The 17,316-nt window shown below is 26.6% G+C and overlaps 1 protein-coding gene across 1 annotated transcript; it reads right to left on the bottom strand.

Annotated features, from left to right (window-relative positions):
* Positions 1-629: 629 nt before the first annotated feature.
* LOC111285374 (putative indole-3-pyruvate monooxygenase YUCCA4) lies at positions 630-3,673 on the bottom strand. Its single transcript, XM_022874796.2, has 4 exons — positions 2,431-3,673; positions 2,013-2,261; positions 1,774-1,896; positions 630-1,060 (listed from the first exon to the last, which is right to left on the bottom strand). The coding sequence occupies exons 1-4, from the start codon at positions 3,073-3,075 to the stop codon at positions 833-835; spliced, it is 1,245 nt and encodes a 414-aa protein (XP_022730531.2). The 5' UTR covers positions 3,076-3,673; the 3' UTR covers positions 630-832.
* Between the last annotated feature and the right edge of the window lie 13,643 nt (positions 3,674-17,316).

The raw sequence follows: 17,316 nt of genomic DNA, 5'->3' as shown, positions 1-17,316 counted from the left end.
TTTAAGATACATTAAAGAAATCGTTTGAATGTGGGTAGAAAATCTGCTCAATACGATTTAAGTTCTTTAATATGATAGGAATCGTTCCTCTTAGATAGTGATAGATTAATTTTTTTTTTTTAAATATTAACCTATAATATATAAAAAATTATCAATAAATTTATTAAATTTGTTTACGAAAAAATATTTAAAAAAATTTTAAAAATATCCAAAATTTTTTTTAAAATTTTTAATTTCCGTTCTTCGTGATGCCATTAACATCTTTGCTATATATGTGAATTTCGTCACGAGGGATATCCAAACAAATTATAAATAAGATTTGTGAAATAATAATGACAAAAAAATATTTTTAGATAAAAAAAGGGTTAAAATTTCTTCCATATGTTCTGAAACAAACTTGTATCTATCATTTGTATCTATCATATGATCTTTGTTCTTTCCATACGATTTTTGCATCCAATTTTACAAGTTTCTCCTAGGCCCTTGACTACTTGACTAGAGAATGTTTGATGGGTATTTTTCCAAAAGGGAAGGGAATAAAACTTTTTTCTTTTGTTCTATTTATACATACATGGGGTACCAAAATCACAGCAATATTACAATTTCAAAGACAACTTTTTCAATAAATATTAAAAGGAAAGCACATTCCATTTATGAAATTATTTTCTACAAGTTTAACAAACTTACATTATCATAAGAGGTAAAAGGATGGATGCAAAACCCCTCATAACAAAATTGGTGCATTTACAATATTCTAAAAAGAGGGCCTAAAAAACCCATCCAGGAAAAAGTCACCCACGGTAAATTCACATTTATATTTTTTTTAACTGACTCACATTTCCTTGAGAAGGATAACATGAGAATTACAGCTGTTAATGTCGTTACAGTCTTTGATTGTCCTCCATTGTTCAGCAATGTCCTTAGCAATCTTAACGGCGTCAGAAGCCGTTCCGAGGAGCCCTCTTCTTGTAAACCCAACTGTGTACAATCCCTTCTCTGCTTTCCATCCGTTAGGAAACGGCGTTTTAGGCATGCCATCTTTGGTGAAAAAATCACATCCCTATATTTCAAATAAGGGCAAAAAAGTTACTTCAACTACTAATAAAATCAACTCTTTTTTTTTTTTTTTTTTTATAAAAAATAACTAATCAATAATTGGGACCAAAAGAATTGACGAAAAAAGAGTAGAAAATGCTAGGAAAAAAATCATAACATCCAGAACCCATGCTCTGAATTGATCTCTTTTCTAGAAAAAGGCCATTCAGGGAATTTTCTAGGCTTTTTCCCTTGGTTTAGGCAAATGAATCCTAAAAAAACACAGTACTTCATGATAGTTACACATATCAACCCCACAGAGAATTTGATTTTCCCCCCTAAACCCTAATAAAAGAATTGGATATTTGTATTATATATATTTTTCCCAAGAGATCGTAGCTGAGAATAATGAAAATGGATGGCATATATTGAGATTCGAATTCAGATTCTTTTTGCTAATAAATCCAAATACGTTAGATGCTATCTTTTACGAGTGATGACATGAATCAGTTAAATTAAGGTTTAGACTTATTATATTATATATTTTTAAGAAAAAAGTGGAATGACCCCCCAAACAGAGGTTAACTGATTTTGTGCTTTTTTGCATGGAGATAAAAAAGAAGAGATTTGTGGACTTGTGGCCTCAATGCAATGTGTCCAAAGGCAGAAAGTGATGTGTGATTCATAATAAGATAGAACTAAAAACTAATGAAACTGTAACAGCTCATTGCTTCTTACCTTGAGCCAAGTAGGCACATTGCTTTTGTACCCAGTTGCCAAGATTATTGAATCGATCTCCTTTTCTTGTCCGTCCACAAACTTTGCTCCATTTCTTGTTATCTCTTTCACACCTTCCATCACCTGAAATACCTAACAACATCAACTAACGATATTGAAAAAACAAAGGGTTTATAGCAAAGCACGAACATATGTGATTGATTGAACATGAGGTTGTCTATTTGGTTACTTGGGATTACCTTAATTTTACCAGATTTTATCCGTGATAATGCACCAACATCGAGCACCGGAGTCTTTCCGGTGACATTCTTGAGCTCAATTGGACCAGTTTTTGGCCGCCGAAGACCTATTTTTTCTGTGTTGCCTAAGGTGAAGTTGGCTACCAGCAACAGGAATTTATCTACCAGCCTTAAAGGGAACCATTTGAGAAGTGCCATGGCTATACCAAATGTTGAGAAACCAAACATCTCCCTAGGTAATACATGCACCTGTGAAAAAATCAAACAGACAAAGATATGAGCAACAATGAAAAAAGATTCAAAGTATAAATTAGAATATCTTTACATTGAAGTCCAGATGATTAAAAAGTCAAAAGCCTAACACTGCAAATTTAAAAGAGGAGTTAAAGGAGCCTGATATAAAATTAAATGAACATACTGTGTTTCTAACAACCATATGAGGGATTGCATTGTATCGACAAAGGTCCAAGCTGACTTCCATGCCAGAATTGCCACATCCAATAACCAAAACCTTTTGGTTTTTAAACTCAGAACCAGACTCGTACAAACTGGTATGAACAACAGGACCCTTGAACTTGTCAATCCCAGATATATCAGGTATTATAGGTTCAGCATTTTCACCGGTAGCAACAATAAGCCACCTTGAAATGTACTCACAGTCTTGAGTTTTAACCCTCCAAAACCGCAGAACATAATCAAACTCTGCACTTTGCACAGCTTGCTTGAACGTAGGGTGGATTGAGAAATGTGAAGCATAGGATTCCATGTAAGAGATAAACTGGTGCTTGGTCGGGTACTTTGGGAAATTACAAGGGAAACCAAGGAGTGGTAATTCACAAAACTGTTTGGGAAGATGGAGTTTGAGACGATCATAAGTTCGATGCTGCCATAGAGATGCTATGCAGTCACTTTTCTCAAGAATAAGAGAAGGCACACCTTGCTGAGTAAGACAAGCTGATGTTGCAAGACCAGATGGTCCTGCACCTACAATGATAGGCCCATGAACCAAAACACACTTTGCTTTATTCTGATGATGTTCTTCTTGATCCTTACAATAACCCATGTTTAGACAATACAAGAACGATATTGGAAAAGAAGAAGAGAACCAAAAAAAAAAGAAAGAAAGATAGTGAAAGAAAGCTTAAAAAGAAACAGCGAAAAACCTCTGTAGTTTCTTTTTAGTTCCCCTGTTCTTTTCACTCTGTAAAGCTCTGTTTTCTTTCCCCCCTGTTTTCCCACTTTTTTTTTTGCTACCTGAGAAAAATCTTTTGTGGAAGAGGAGGAGTTTTAAAGAGGGAGGAAGGAAAAGCACCTAGGACTCAGGAGAGAGAAAGAAAAGCAGGAGTCAGTGGGAAGAAAAAAACAAGACATGGGGGGGTGAGAACTGAGGGATTTCAATGCAGAGAAAAGCAAGAGAAATAGAAGGTTTTTATGAGAAGTGAGAGGTGGGAAGAGAAAATATGGGAAGTGCAAAAAAAAATTGTAAGTAGTAATTAATTTTACCTGTAAGAGAGAGAGAGAGAAAACGAAGGGAAGAGGTGTTAATGGAGGCGTGAAGGTTAAGGAAAAGGATTTGTTCTGTCTCAAGGTTGTTTCTTCTCAACTTCTCTTCGCAGAGTTCTTGTTTTTTTTTTGGATTGCAATTCCAGTAGGCAAATGAGCAAGCAGGAGATATAAATACATTTATATTGATTTATATTTGCCACTTTCTTTTTTATTATTTAGGTTTTATTTGTTTCTTGTTTAAAATTTTTTCTATCTTTTTTTGTTAAAAAATTAAAAAAAATCAACCAAACGAAGTCTTAATGTTGTGAACTTGCCTTTCCACCGCATTCACAGTTTCAAACTGCGTTTGGGGTCAGAAATTGCTTTGCACTCGGGGAGAAGAGAAAGATAAAGAGATTTGTTTATATTTCAACTATAGGGTTCATACTGGTATACTTAATAAATTTTAGTAATTTTATAGTAATAAATTAATTTTTAATAACCTATTTGCGAATTAAGTGATAATTTATAATCTTTCATGAAATTATATAAATCTAATTAATTAATGTGGTTGATGATATAATTTATGATATGATAACCATGTTATTTTTTTTATTAGTCTTTGGATGAAATTTGTTAAGATGATTAAATTTTGGCACATTTAATAAACTTTAATGACCTTATAATAATAAATTAAAATTCAATAACTTAAATGAAATTTGGATAATAGTTTAATGAACATTAGTGAAATTTACTTTCGATATAGTGCATTGTTTGCCTCCTTGTTTATCATCAGTTGAAGTTGTTTCCATGAATATGATTAAACAAAGCATTTAAACTGGTGAGATTCGCATCTTAACTTTTTTTGGGAGTGCTAACATTCATTTTGTTAACTTAAGATTAATTTTGAAGGTAAATTATTAGCATAATTCTAATTCATACATAGTTTATATGTAGAACTCAAACTGATTGACAATTGCTTGGAAAACTATAAAATTACAATGCTTGTTCATAGAGATGGGAAGTTAAATAGTTGTCAACATCATATTATCTTGTCATCTTTTATTATTATTATTATTATTTTTTAAGAAATTTTTACCATTGACAATGCAAATTAAGGTTGTCAAAAGTAAAAAACAATGTACTATATATTTTGACTACCAACCTAAACAAAGGCATTTTTAAAATTGATTTTGAAGTTATAATAAAAAGTTAAATTCTTATTGATTTATATAATCACTAAATGTGACATTCAACATATATAAGATTCAAATTTTAATATTTATAATTTTTTTTTCGATTCAATAAATATTTATAATTTCTTTTATCAAAAAATAAAAAATAAAAAGTGATATTTAATATGTTTAGAATTCAAATTTTAATATTTATAATTTTTTATTATTAGATTATGACTTTTTTATAAATAAAAAAAGTATTGATTTGCCAATTGGATTTGGCTTAATGGTATTCAAGTTACATTTGTCTACTATGGAGTCAAATTTGGAGCTTTGACTATTTCGAATACTTTTGTTACCTAGCTCAAGTCATCTTGATTGACCTCGTTTTTTCATAAAATTTATATATTATATAGATAGTTGAGCATTGTCATGGGTTTTTATTTTATTTTATTTTGTGATCCTTATTAATTGGTTTCTTTTGTTATAAAATATATTTTTGTGACATTTGTTGACCTAAACGTCACTATATGCTTTAATTTTTATAAATTTTATGGTATTTATGTAAATATTGCTAAAAATAAGGTATTTTTTGAAGTTATTGAAAACATTTTTAGTAAAAAATACCTTAAATAATCTTCTTCAATTTTTATTGAAAGTATTTTTGGGCAAAAATATTTTCAATAATTTATTCTAATTTTTTTTTTAGAGATTATTCAAGGTGTTTTTTAGTAAAAAAATCTTCAATAATCCATTGAGGATTATTTAAGGTGTTTTTTGCAGAAACGCCTTAAATAACCTTATTTAATTTTTTGTAAAGATTATTCAAAGTATTTTATGACTAAAAATGTCTTGAATAATCTTCAAAAAATTGGAGGAGATTATTAAAAACGTTTTGACAGAAAACACCTTGAATAATCTAAAAAAAAAAAGAAGGAGATTATTCAAGGCTCTTTTGCCTAAAAAATTACTTGAATAATTTCAAAAAAAAATTAGAGGGGATTATTAAAGGCATTTTTGGTTAAAAACGTGTTGAATAATCATTTTTAATTTTTAATTGAATAGAATTATTGGAGAGATTTTTTGCCAAAAACCTATTGAATAATCCTCTAAAAAATGAGAGGAGATTACTGAAAATATTTTTGATAAAAAACACCTTGAATAATCCAAAAAAAAAATGAAAGGAAATTATTTAAGGCGTTTTTGGTCAGAAACACCTTGAATAATCCAAAAAAAAATTGAAAGAGATTATTAAAAGCGTTTTTGGCTTGAGACGTCTTGAATAACCCCATTCAATTTTTTGTAAGAGATTATTAAAGGCGTTTTTGACCAAAAATACCTTAAATAATCCTCTTCAAATTTTAATTGAAAGGGATTATTGAAGATATTTTTTATCAGAAATGCCTTAAATAATCTAAAAAAAAATTATAGGGGATTATTGAATGTGTTTTGACAAAAAAATACTTTGAATAATTAGATTCTCCTGCTGCTAAATTTTCTTTATATTTCAAACCCGCGAGATCCCCTTTATGCTTTTCTTTCTCCTACTCTTTTTTTTTTTTTTTTTCATTTTTGCTCATTTTAGGTTGCATTCTTCTCATTTTTTTACCTAAGTTTCAATTATTTTGTGGTTAATTTTTATTTTTTTTTCCTTTCGTTTTTTGCAAATTTTAAGTTAGCTTTCTTGTATTTTGGGTAAAATCTCTAAACTTTTTATCTGATTTGTTGGGTCAAATCCTTAAATTTTTTATCTGATTTGTTGCCTTTTTGCCGCTGTTCTAGCTCCAATGGTAAGCTATATTTTAACATTGATAATTTTCAGTGTTTGGCCATTCTTTTTTTTTTTTTACTAATTTATTTTGTTATTGCAGTTTTGAGTTTGGTTTTGTTTGGTTGATAAAAAAAATTCAAGATAGAAACAAAAAGTAAAAAAAAAAAGGGGGTTTTTCTCTTAAAAACTTGAAATTGAACGTTGAATTTAGTTACAAACACGAATGAAATTTTAGGTTTAGTTTTTTTTTTCAACATAATATTTTTAAAATTATTAAAAAATTGTTACTTGTTAACATTAATTTATTGATTCATTCAAGATATCCTTAGAAAACCATTCTGGAATAGTCTATTATGTTCTTTTTTTTCATCTCATCTTGGCATTTATTTTGTTTGTTTTTTCAGATTATGATATTTGATGAAACGACTTAATCTTACTTGAAAGGATTCGTTATGCATGAAAACCATCAACAACAGTAGAGAACCAAAAAAAAAAAAAGATCTATGGTCATTTGTGAATACTGCAAGGTAAAGTATTTGTCACATGCTTAATCTTCTTCTGTTACACTGTAAGTTTCTAGATGTATGAATATTCGATTAAAATTTATATAAATTTTTTGTTGATGATATCTCTGTTCCTTTTAGATTTTTGGTTAATGTATTAAAATAATTTGAATGTTGTTATATGTATTAAACTTTGTGTTCCATCCATATTGGAATAAATTATGTATTTATAATATTCAGTTTATGAATTTAAGTTCATTTTTATTTCTTTTAATATTTTTTTATTTAATGATAATAATCAATATTTAAAAATAAAAAAATAAAAATATTAATTTAGTGACGTTTGTGCCTAAAAACGTCGCTAAATGCTAAAATATAACAGTTTTTTTTACTATAAATGCAACTAAATTTAAGGCATTTTTTACTATAAACGCTGTTAAATTTAACGGTGTTTTATGATAAAAATGCGGCTAAGTTAGTGGCGTTTTTCTAAAAACACCATTATTTTCCCTGACGTAGTTATAGGCGACACTCTTAGTGACATTCTTAATAAACGTCGCTAATATTTTAATGATGTTTATAAATATTGCTAAACGTGAAGAAATCTCTAAAAATCTAGTCCTCTGTAATGATTATTATATGTGTTTTTTGGTATTTGGATTACAAAAATTGAATAATGATATATTCGAATTAAGAATTTAATACTCTATCAATATATCATACATTATATATTAATAATATTTAATAATTATAGAAATAATTAAGATAATTGACATGTTATACTTGTTCAACAAATTTCATTAAATGCACTAATTTATTTTTTATTCATATGTAGTTAAATACATTGAAAAAGGATTTATATGAAACAATTTTTTCTTATCAAAGTATATAATTTACTTTCATTTAAATTATGTTGCATAATTATATTTTAAAAAATTAATCTTATTATTATGTAAATACCAAACAAGATAGACGTGGACCTAGTGAGTTTTGAGTGTTATTAATTACCTAATTAATTATAACTGTAGTTTCTTGTACAAAATTAAATGCAAAACTTAAGTTTATTCTTAGGACAGTTTGTTTCATTAAATATAGAAGGAAGTTTGAGGGTAGTCAATGCAAATACAAATGCAAAAAAAAAAAAAAAAAGTTATTTGGAGACAAGAAAATATATATGCATATATACCAATTTATCTATTTTCAAGAAACATGTGTTCTTCAATTTAAGTTTTGCAAATCTGGGTCGACCTGCAACATATAATTACAATAGCTATAATTGAAAAGCAATCAAGTCAAGAATAATATGTCTTTCATGTTGATTGCTAAATTGGGATTTTCAAAATTGCTCTCCCATTTTTCCCTATCAAAATAGCTAATACTTGCTTCGTTTCCTATTCTTTGAACAAATCATTCAACAGGGATTAAACCAAATGCTAAGGGAATCAAACATTTTTACTTAATCAGAGATGAGACGATTGGGACAAAGTGGGAGAGGTGCTTGTAAAAGTGCGGCGCCAACTGGCTGAGAAATTTGCCAGATGATGGATGAAACTTGCCAACGTGGTCTAGATATATACAATGAGTCAGCATGTCAATGTGTCACCATTTCCTTCTTTTTTCCCCCCTTACATTATCAACCGACTTGATGAACATGCACACTAGCTTCGTGGCTGGTGAGTGATTATGTATGGCTAGCTCCTTGACTATGCCTTTTTTTTTTCCTTTGAAACTATCCACTAAGTACAAATGGCAGCAGAGCTGAATAAGGGAATGAAATCATTGTATTTGATTTTTTTTTTTTTTTGAGTATGTATACTCTGAGTTACAAAAGATATTATTTCAGTTCTGATCTTATCTTAATTAAATTTTTAAAATTCACGCACTAGGATTAGTTTAGTTGATTAAAAAATTTTAATTTTCTTATCAATCATGGTCAATCAGGTTTGATCATTAGAGAGGGAATTAGCCCTGATCGTCAGGAGTGGATTCAAATTAATGGACAGATGGAGTGTCCATGACCATCTTCGAAAACTAAAAAATAAATTTTTTTCTAAACACTTTTAAAATTTTTTCTTAAAAAGCTAAAAAAGTGAAAAACAAGAAAATTTAATAACCCAAAATTTTCTGCTATACATTCTTTTCATAGATAAAATTAATAAATTTATTGATTTTTTTATATATATTATAAATGAATACTTAAAAAAAACCTTAAATCCATCACCATTGATCGCAAAATAATAAATATATTTCAAAATTCAAATATAAAATTTCTTAGTTGAAGCTTCAAATCTAATATATATATATATATATATTATAATAATATACATAAATAGCTTTGTCACATAAATGCTTATATGAACAATTATCTTAAATGACATATAAGATAGTTTTTTAAAAAATAAGATAATTTTTTAATTACAAATTAGATAATTTTAAATTTATTCAAATATTAAAATTATTTGAATTATAATTACAAATAAAATCAATTTAGAGATATATATTCTAAAATTAAAAATATGAAATATGGATTTTATTTTTTTAATAAATAATTTTAGTTGTTTACCAAATAACCTTATTTAAAAAATTATTTAATTAACAAAATCTTTCAAAAATATTTAAAGATTACAAAGATTAAATTTATCCAAATCTTTTAATAATCTTTTTTTATCTTGATTTAAAAAATTATCTTTTTAAAAAATTTACGTAAAATATTAAAAATTCAAGAAATTTTATGTAAGATTTTGAAAATTAAAAAAATTTTCATCTTAAATCTTTAAATAATAAGATTATCAAAATGATTATATCCATTTGAACTCTAATTATCAAATTTATATTTCAAATAAATGCAAAACATTTAATATTATCTTTATCACTTATTATATCTATTTTAAATTTTAAAAAATTAATTTAGAAAATTTCTATTTAATCCTAATTGTCACTAAAAAATTCTTCTATAAATTTAAGACTGCAAATATAATGTGTTATACATATATATTTTTTTATTTTTCAGTAACTTTTTTTTAAGGTATATTCTATTACTTTTGAATTGTTTTTTGTCTATAAATTTTTCTAAGATATATTTTATTGTTATTAAAGTTTCATTTTTGTGAAAAATAATATTTTTTTCAATTGATTTTTTCTTTTTTCACCTACTTTCTAATATTTTTCATATTTTGTATAATAATTTAGTCAAGATTACTAAAGTAAAAATGTGTTAATACTTCTTTTATTATTTAATTTATCATTCAATAATATATATATATATTTTTTAAAAAGACATAATTTATTTTTATTTGATATAATTTTACAAGTGTATAAATATTATTGTAAACAAAAATATCCAAAGGAAAGACATATTTTTTTTTTTGCTGCTTTTAAAAAGTTTATTTTTTAATGACAAGTTAATATATATAAATTTTATATATGTTATGAGTTTTAAAGATTTGAATATAATTTTTAAAAAATAATTTATATATATTCATATTAAATAAATAAAATTATTTCGTGTATCGCACGAGTTATAATCTAGTTATAATATATATAATCTTTAAGTACTTTTAAGTACCCATGTGATAAAAAGGAATTATGTCCACTTTACTCAAGTAAAGTATTTTTCAATACTCTTTTTTGAACAAGGAAATTACTTACATATTTGTTCTCTAGGGTTTTATTAATTAGTTAGGGTTTCTATGCGTGTTTCAAAATGTTAGTAATTTAATGCAAAGTTTGGTAGTCACAGAAAACTAGAAAAGTCTTACTCATAAATTCCTTCCATGAAAATACATAGCATGCAAGGAGTCGTGGCATGGACACCAAAGAGACAAAGGAGTAGAGACAATTGAGAAATGAAGATACGAAGAATGACAATGAATCATAATTAGATTTAATACTTTATATATTTGAGTATATTTATGTTGTTTAAAAATGTGTAAAACTTAAAAAATTTTTATCACAATTTTTTGTTGACATGTCTAAAATAAAATACATTTTATTTTTATTTTTATCAAATTCACATAAAATTTTTATTAAAATTTTAAATCATATAATTTCGTATCATATCATATTAAATTTATCACTTTTAATCATAGTATTTGAATACGCAAGGAATCTAAGGAACTTTAAATCGACGGAATGGTAGATTAATATATAAAAGCATTGCATATCTAGGGTTAGGATCTTGAAGATATATGCAAGTTGTTGGAGCCCACATTGTTGCTGTGCTATGACTATGATCTTCCATGTCCTTTCTCTTTTGCTCCCACATTTTTATTTCCATCGTTAGTACTGAAAAGGATAGAAAAACAAAAGAGTTCAAGAATTTAATGCCTCAACGTAGTTAATTATCTTGGCCAAAAGAAAAACCTACTTAATTATGTTATAAAAAGCAAATTAGTTTAATTATAGTACCACTAATTAATTTGTCAAAGACATATTCTTTTAAAAAAATTACAAGTTATAATTATAATCAAGTATTATATCTATATATATATATATAAAATTTCTGAATAAACAAACAAATAAACTAACTAATAAATTAAAAAATAACTAGAACCAAATTCACATATAGTGAGATTTGAATTTAGAACTTTAGGATTTACTTGATAAGAAGAATAAAAAGAGGTGAACATAAAAAATTTGTTAATCTAATGATTTAGTTATATTGCTCTTGCAAAGCAAGATGTGTTTTGTGACCAAGACTTGATTGCATGGCTATGATTTGTACTCATTTTCTTCTGCTTCAATTTAAAAAAAAAAATGATTAAGTTATAAAGTAAGAAAATGGTTATAAATTTTAATGTAAGAAAATGATTATAAATTTTAATTATTAAATTAACAAATTTTTTCATCCTTATATCTTTTTATCATTCTTTCCAAATAAAACTTTAAATTTTAAAATCTCTTTCTTATCGCTAAATTAAGCTAAGTTTTCATTGGCATTAAAGTCCTATCTTTACGTTTAGACCAAATGCTTAGAATATTTGTAGAAAGCAATAACCTATTCTATTTGACCATATATAGGTATCAAAATAAGTTTTTGCCTCTATTTTAAGTATTAAAATATTAGAGATATTCACGGATTGAATTGTCTATAAGCCCACAGAATTGGCTCGATTCGAATTGAGAGCTCACAGAATTGGCTCGATTCGAATTGAAAGCTAAACATGAATTTCATAGCTTGAGTTTGAATGGCTCCTCCTTGGAATATTAAACAAATATTAAACAATAATAAATAATTATTTTTATTTAATTTTAAAAATTTAATATATAAAAAATTAAATATAAATATAAATATAAAATATTTTTAATAATTTAAATGGAATGATCGGATTAGATTTTAGAGGTGTCATTAGGTCTAATATGATCCTGAACACCTTTTGTTATATGTATATATATATATATATATGTAGAAGAAAAGATCAATTTATATCAATATAAAATTAAAAAGTTTTACATATTTTTTAATCATTAATTTTAATAAATCTAATGAATGAGAAAAACAAATAAAAAAAAAATTTAATCTCATTTTTTTGATCTACTAAAATCAAAGATGAAAAAAAAAATAAAGTTTTTGTGTAAGTTGATCCGTGCCTTTTAAATATATATATATATATATTTATATTGTGATAGAAAATGATCAACATATATTAGTATAAAATTTTTTAATTTTATAAAATTTTAATTATTGATTCTAATAAATTTAGGATATGAGATTAAATCACTTTTTTTTTTCTTTTTTGACCTGTTTTTTTAAATTTATTAAAATTAATGATTAAAAAATATATAAAACTAAAAAATTTTGCACAAATATAAATTCAGCCCTCTTCATAAATATAAAATATATATTATTTTTATTTAATTAATAATTTCAATAGCTGAAAACACACACGACCTTTCAAAATTTGTGATCTAGGATTAAGTGTTGTCTAAGAAAAATTATGGAATATTATAATATATATATATATATATATATATAAGATAGTTAAAAAATCTGTTGATCCAAAAAAAGAAAAAGAAAAAGAAGAAAGATAATTAAAAATCTTTGAAACAATTCTTATTAAATATAGATCATTCATGTTAAAATAAAGCAAGTGAAAAATAATAATTACTCTCATTCTCACGTGTAGCTCACCTCACCACATACATCCTGTGGAAGACAATTCAAAACCTTTCAAAGGTGTTGAAGATTAGTCATGAGTCAAACCCTTCATTAAAAGAATGATTTTATTATAATATATCCCTGATAAAGGAAGAGATAAAATTATTGGTCGGTGCGGATATTAATAATGATCAACATAAAAACTATATACAGATTTGTCTATCTAGCTAGGGTTAGTTGATATGTAATACTTTAGTTAAAAAATTAATCCTTATTGTTGATTCATTAATTGAATTGTGCTTTGCTACTTAAAATGAACTTAGACTTTAGTTTAAATGTTTCTCCCATCTCCTTAAAAAGTGAAATCTTACAAAGTTGAGATTCGATTTTCAACTTATAAATTTTCATTTTTTAATTTACCTTAGATTTCGGCCATCTTTATTAAAAAAAAAAAAAAAACCTAATATCAAATATTGGACCAAACCTAAAGCTAGCCCCATCCTTTTCATTGCCGCCCTTTACTTTTGTAACCTTTCTTATTTATTATTTAATTTAATTTGAATTGTTTTTCAAGCACCGAATAATCTTCCTCTTTGACCCAAAAATGGTATCATGATCATATATTGATCCAATTAGTATTATATTAAAAAGATTTGTACCTTTCCTAGAATTTTTCTCAATCACTACAAATTTTCTTTCTTGGGATTGCAATGATGTTCTCCAGAATGTTGGTAATTAATTAGTCGCATTAACACGAAATTAATGGAAATTTCAGCATATGAGTTGGACCCTATTTCTAAAGTGATTATTAGGTTCATGTGATAGTACTTGAAACAGCAAATTAATAAATAATTTATGTTTGATCTTGGTGATTTTGATAATAATAAAAGGCTCTAAGACCTAAACGTTTTTTAAATAACTCAAGGGATTTACCGACAACGGTTGAATATATTAATTAATAGATTGTAAAGATAAAAATAGTCTATATTTTACTTAGATTATTTTAATCATCATATTTTCGAATTCTTCATTTTTTTTATATAATAAAAGATATCATAATTTAAAAATATAAAAATAATAAAAATTAAAATTTGAATTATAAATAAATTGAAAATCACATTTAAAAATAATTTTATAAACCAATTAACTTAGATCATAAATTATTTTATATTTTCTTTAATTGAAATCTCAAATCCTTATGAAAAAATAAGGGGTTAATAAAGTTTCGAGCGTTATAACAAAGCGCACTTTGTAATCGAAACTCATGATTGATACATAGAATTAATTTTTAAATGTCGATTGATTAATGAAGCTGAAAATTAACGTTTAACATTCAAAGTTCCATGAAGCTTCAATCAATTACATAACCCAGGAGCATGAGTAAACTTAGTGCTGCACTGCTAGAACTAGTAGGGGACCATGCTATGTATGGACATATCTAGTTCAATTCTTTTTTTTTTTTTAATATTTGAAAATTTTAGGGATTAAATTTTAATTATTAAAGTTAGGAATTCAATTAAATATGAAGTTTTGTTTAATTCATTCATACATTGATATTTGGTAAATGTTGAGATTTAAGCAATCTTAGACTATATTTTAAAATTATGACCTCTTTTTTATCAAAATTAAAAATGCAATTTTTACCGACAATCACATTTGTTAAAATCATTTCCTTCGCTAATTTAGATGCAATCATGATTTGGTTTTGCAAGTTAATTATACAAAGTTCAAACTTTTTTTATTTGAAAAAAAAGAAGAAATTCAGGAGTATAGTTGACACATTTTATTTTGAAAAAAAATATAAAAAGGAAAACTCTACAGTTTTGAAATTTTAAATTTTCCTGGAATCTTAAGCTTAGTACATACTCTCGTGTTTATAATTGAAATTTATAGTATTTGATATCAACGAATACTTCTAAAAAAAAGTACTATCAAAGAATAATTTATTTAATTATTTTTTCATATTATTAGAAAATCACAACCTGCCAGGCACCTCAATGTAAATTTGTAAAATCTTAAATATTAATGAAGAAGACAGTAACAGTACAAATAAAATGGCAGGATTGAAGAGATCAGAGGGGAGTTGAAACCCCGAAGAAAATAAGGAAACGAAGAATGAAATACTACTGTGAACAACGTTGATGATAAGGGCAAGACCACTGAAAGTTTTGTCATTTGACATTAACATATCCTAAGCAAATAGTAAAGGGTCCCCCCCACCGCCGGTCCATATCCAGCTGATCATCAGCTCACCTCTGCGTCGCTCCTCCTCATGCATCTATCTGCGTCTAAGTAAGAATTTTGGCAGAGGCATTGCAGGTCCTAATGACGATTTGCCCCATGAAAAATCTTTGGCGATCGATCGATCGGGACCCCAACTCTCTCTCTCTCTCTCTTTCTATGTATATATCACAGACATGCAATAGTGTAAGTCATGAAGGAGAGTGGCTTAGGGGCACGAGCCCCCTTACGTCTCATCCCTAGATCTCTCCCCAGCTGCCTGACAATTCGTAGCCAACTGTTTTTACTGTTATGTCAAAATTTTTGGTTTTATTTTTTCTTTTTCCTACTGAAATTATGGTTATGGGCCTGGGAGTTGATTATCTTATATGCTGTGCAAATCGATACATGTGAATAAATGAATTCTAACTTTTATTTACCAAAAAAAAAAAAGGAAAGAAATTGAATTTTAATTTTGGATCTCTGCTTCGTAAGAATTAAATAATAACATGAATCACTAATTTTGTTTTGATATTGGTTAAAGTCCAAAAAAGAAAAACGATATTTATGATTACATATATATATATATCAGTAAAAATTATAATTATAATCAAATAATATTTATCATATAAAAAATTGTAATGTAAGAATAAAAAAAATTATATGTATTAAAGTTTAAACTTGATCTAGGCTCCATTTAGTTTATACCAGAGCCGTGGTGAGGTATGATTAAACCTAAAAATCCATGGAGCATTCATTTGGATGCCATCGCTCGTGATAATTGGCAACTTTTAAGCCCACTGAAGCTAAAATTTTGACTGAACCCTAATGGGTCCAATGGAACTTTTGCCTTTTTTCACCGTTACTTTGTTTCATATTTGCCGCTTCTTTTTTCATGTCTTTTTTTGTTTTTCATGTTGTTATTTTCTTAAATTATTTAAATGATAAATAATTTATATTATTGACTTTTTTATTTGTTAATTTATTTTTTTTTTAGTTAAATATTTTCAAATTATTTATTTTTATTAATTCTCTCATTATTTATTATTTATGTAAAAATAATTTAATATTTTTAATTATTTATTAACTTTATAAATATTAAATAATTTAAAATTTTTATTACATATAAATTTTAATGTTGATCATTTCATTATATTTAATTTTATTGTCACAGTTATATTTGCATCCAAATACATATTTAATCATTGATTTTAATCTCATAACTATAATATTGAATCTAATTCCTATCTTATTTTTAATATCATCGAAATTAATTTTATTATTCATTTAAATTGCTCTTGCTAGGTGTTATATTTAACAATATCAACATAAAATACGAAAATCATCACCCTTTCTTTCAATGAAAATCTTTTTTTTTTCCCCGGATAAGTGAAGTTATTTGTTTATCCAAATTTACAAGATCACTTGAAATGTTTAACTAGTCTAAATCTAACAATATTCACAATGGAATAGAAACTTTGTTGCTTAGAAAACTTCATTCCTCCATGATGCCTATTGTTTCTTTCCTTCCAAAGCGAAAGGTATATGCATTCCTATGCCAATACCAAAATGACTGAGATTAATAAGGCCTCTTTTTCCCCTAAGCTTCTTCCTCCATAGCAACTCAGCTTACATGCCCCCACAGCCCCATGTGTGGCTGTATACACTAAGAGCCTTTGCCCATAACTGCTTGGAGTAATCACAAGTAGAAAATATATGATCGAGTCTTGTCTCAATTCTCAACTTCATCATTAGAAAATACACAGCTCAATGACTGAACTAGCCCTCGAGAACTCATTTAGTTGGCATAGTATTACCGTCCAAAAAACAATAACATGTCTTGGAACATGAAACTGAAACCATGTCAATTTTTGCCTGCCCACCTTTTCGTGTCTGTGCCGAATTCATCCTAAACATAAGCAGCCTTGTATGTTGCCCCAAGCTTCCTCCAAGTCTCTTTCCCTCCATTTTGCTGTATAATAATGGGAAGAGCTAACGCTCTCAACTAAACTTCAAGAAAAGTTTCCAACTCCAACTAAACCATTGGAGTATA

This window comes from Durio zibethinus, chromosome 6, assembly GCF_047325235.1.
Source record: "Durio zibethinus cultivar Kanyao isolate XHJ-2024 chromosome 6, ASM4732523v1, whole genome shotgun sequence".
NCBI classification, from domain to species: domain Eukaryota; kingdom Viridiplantae; phylum Streptophyta; class Magnoliopsida; order Malvales; family Malvaceae; genus Durio; species Durio zibethinus.
The sequence above is the reverse complement of the archived record's forward strand: the minus strand, read 5'-3'. Positions and strand labels throughout refer to the sequence as shown.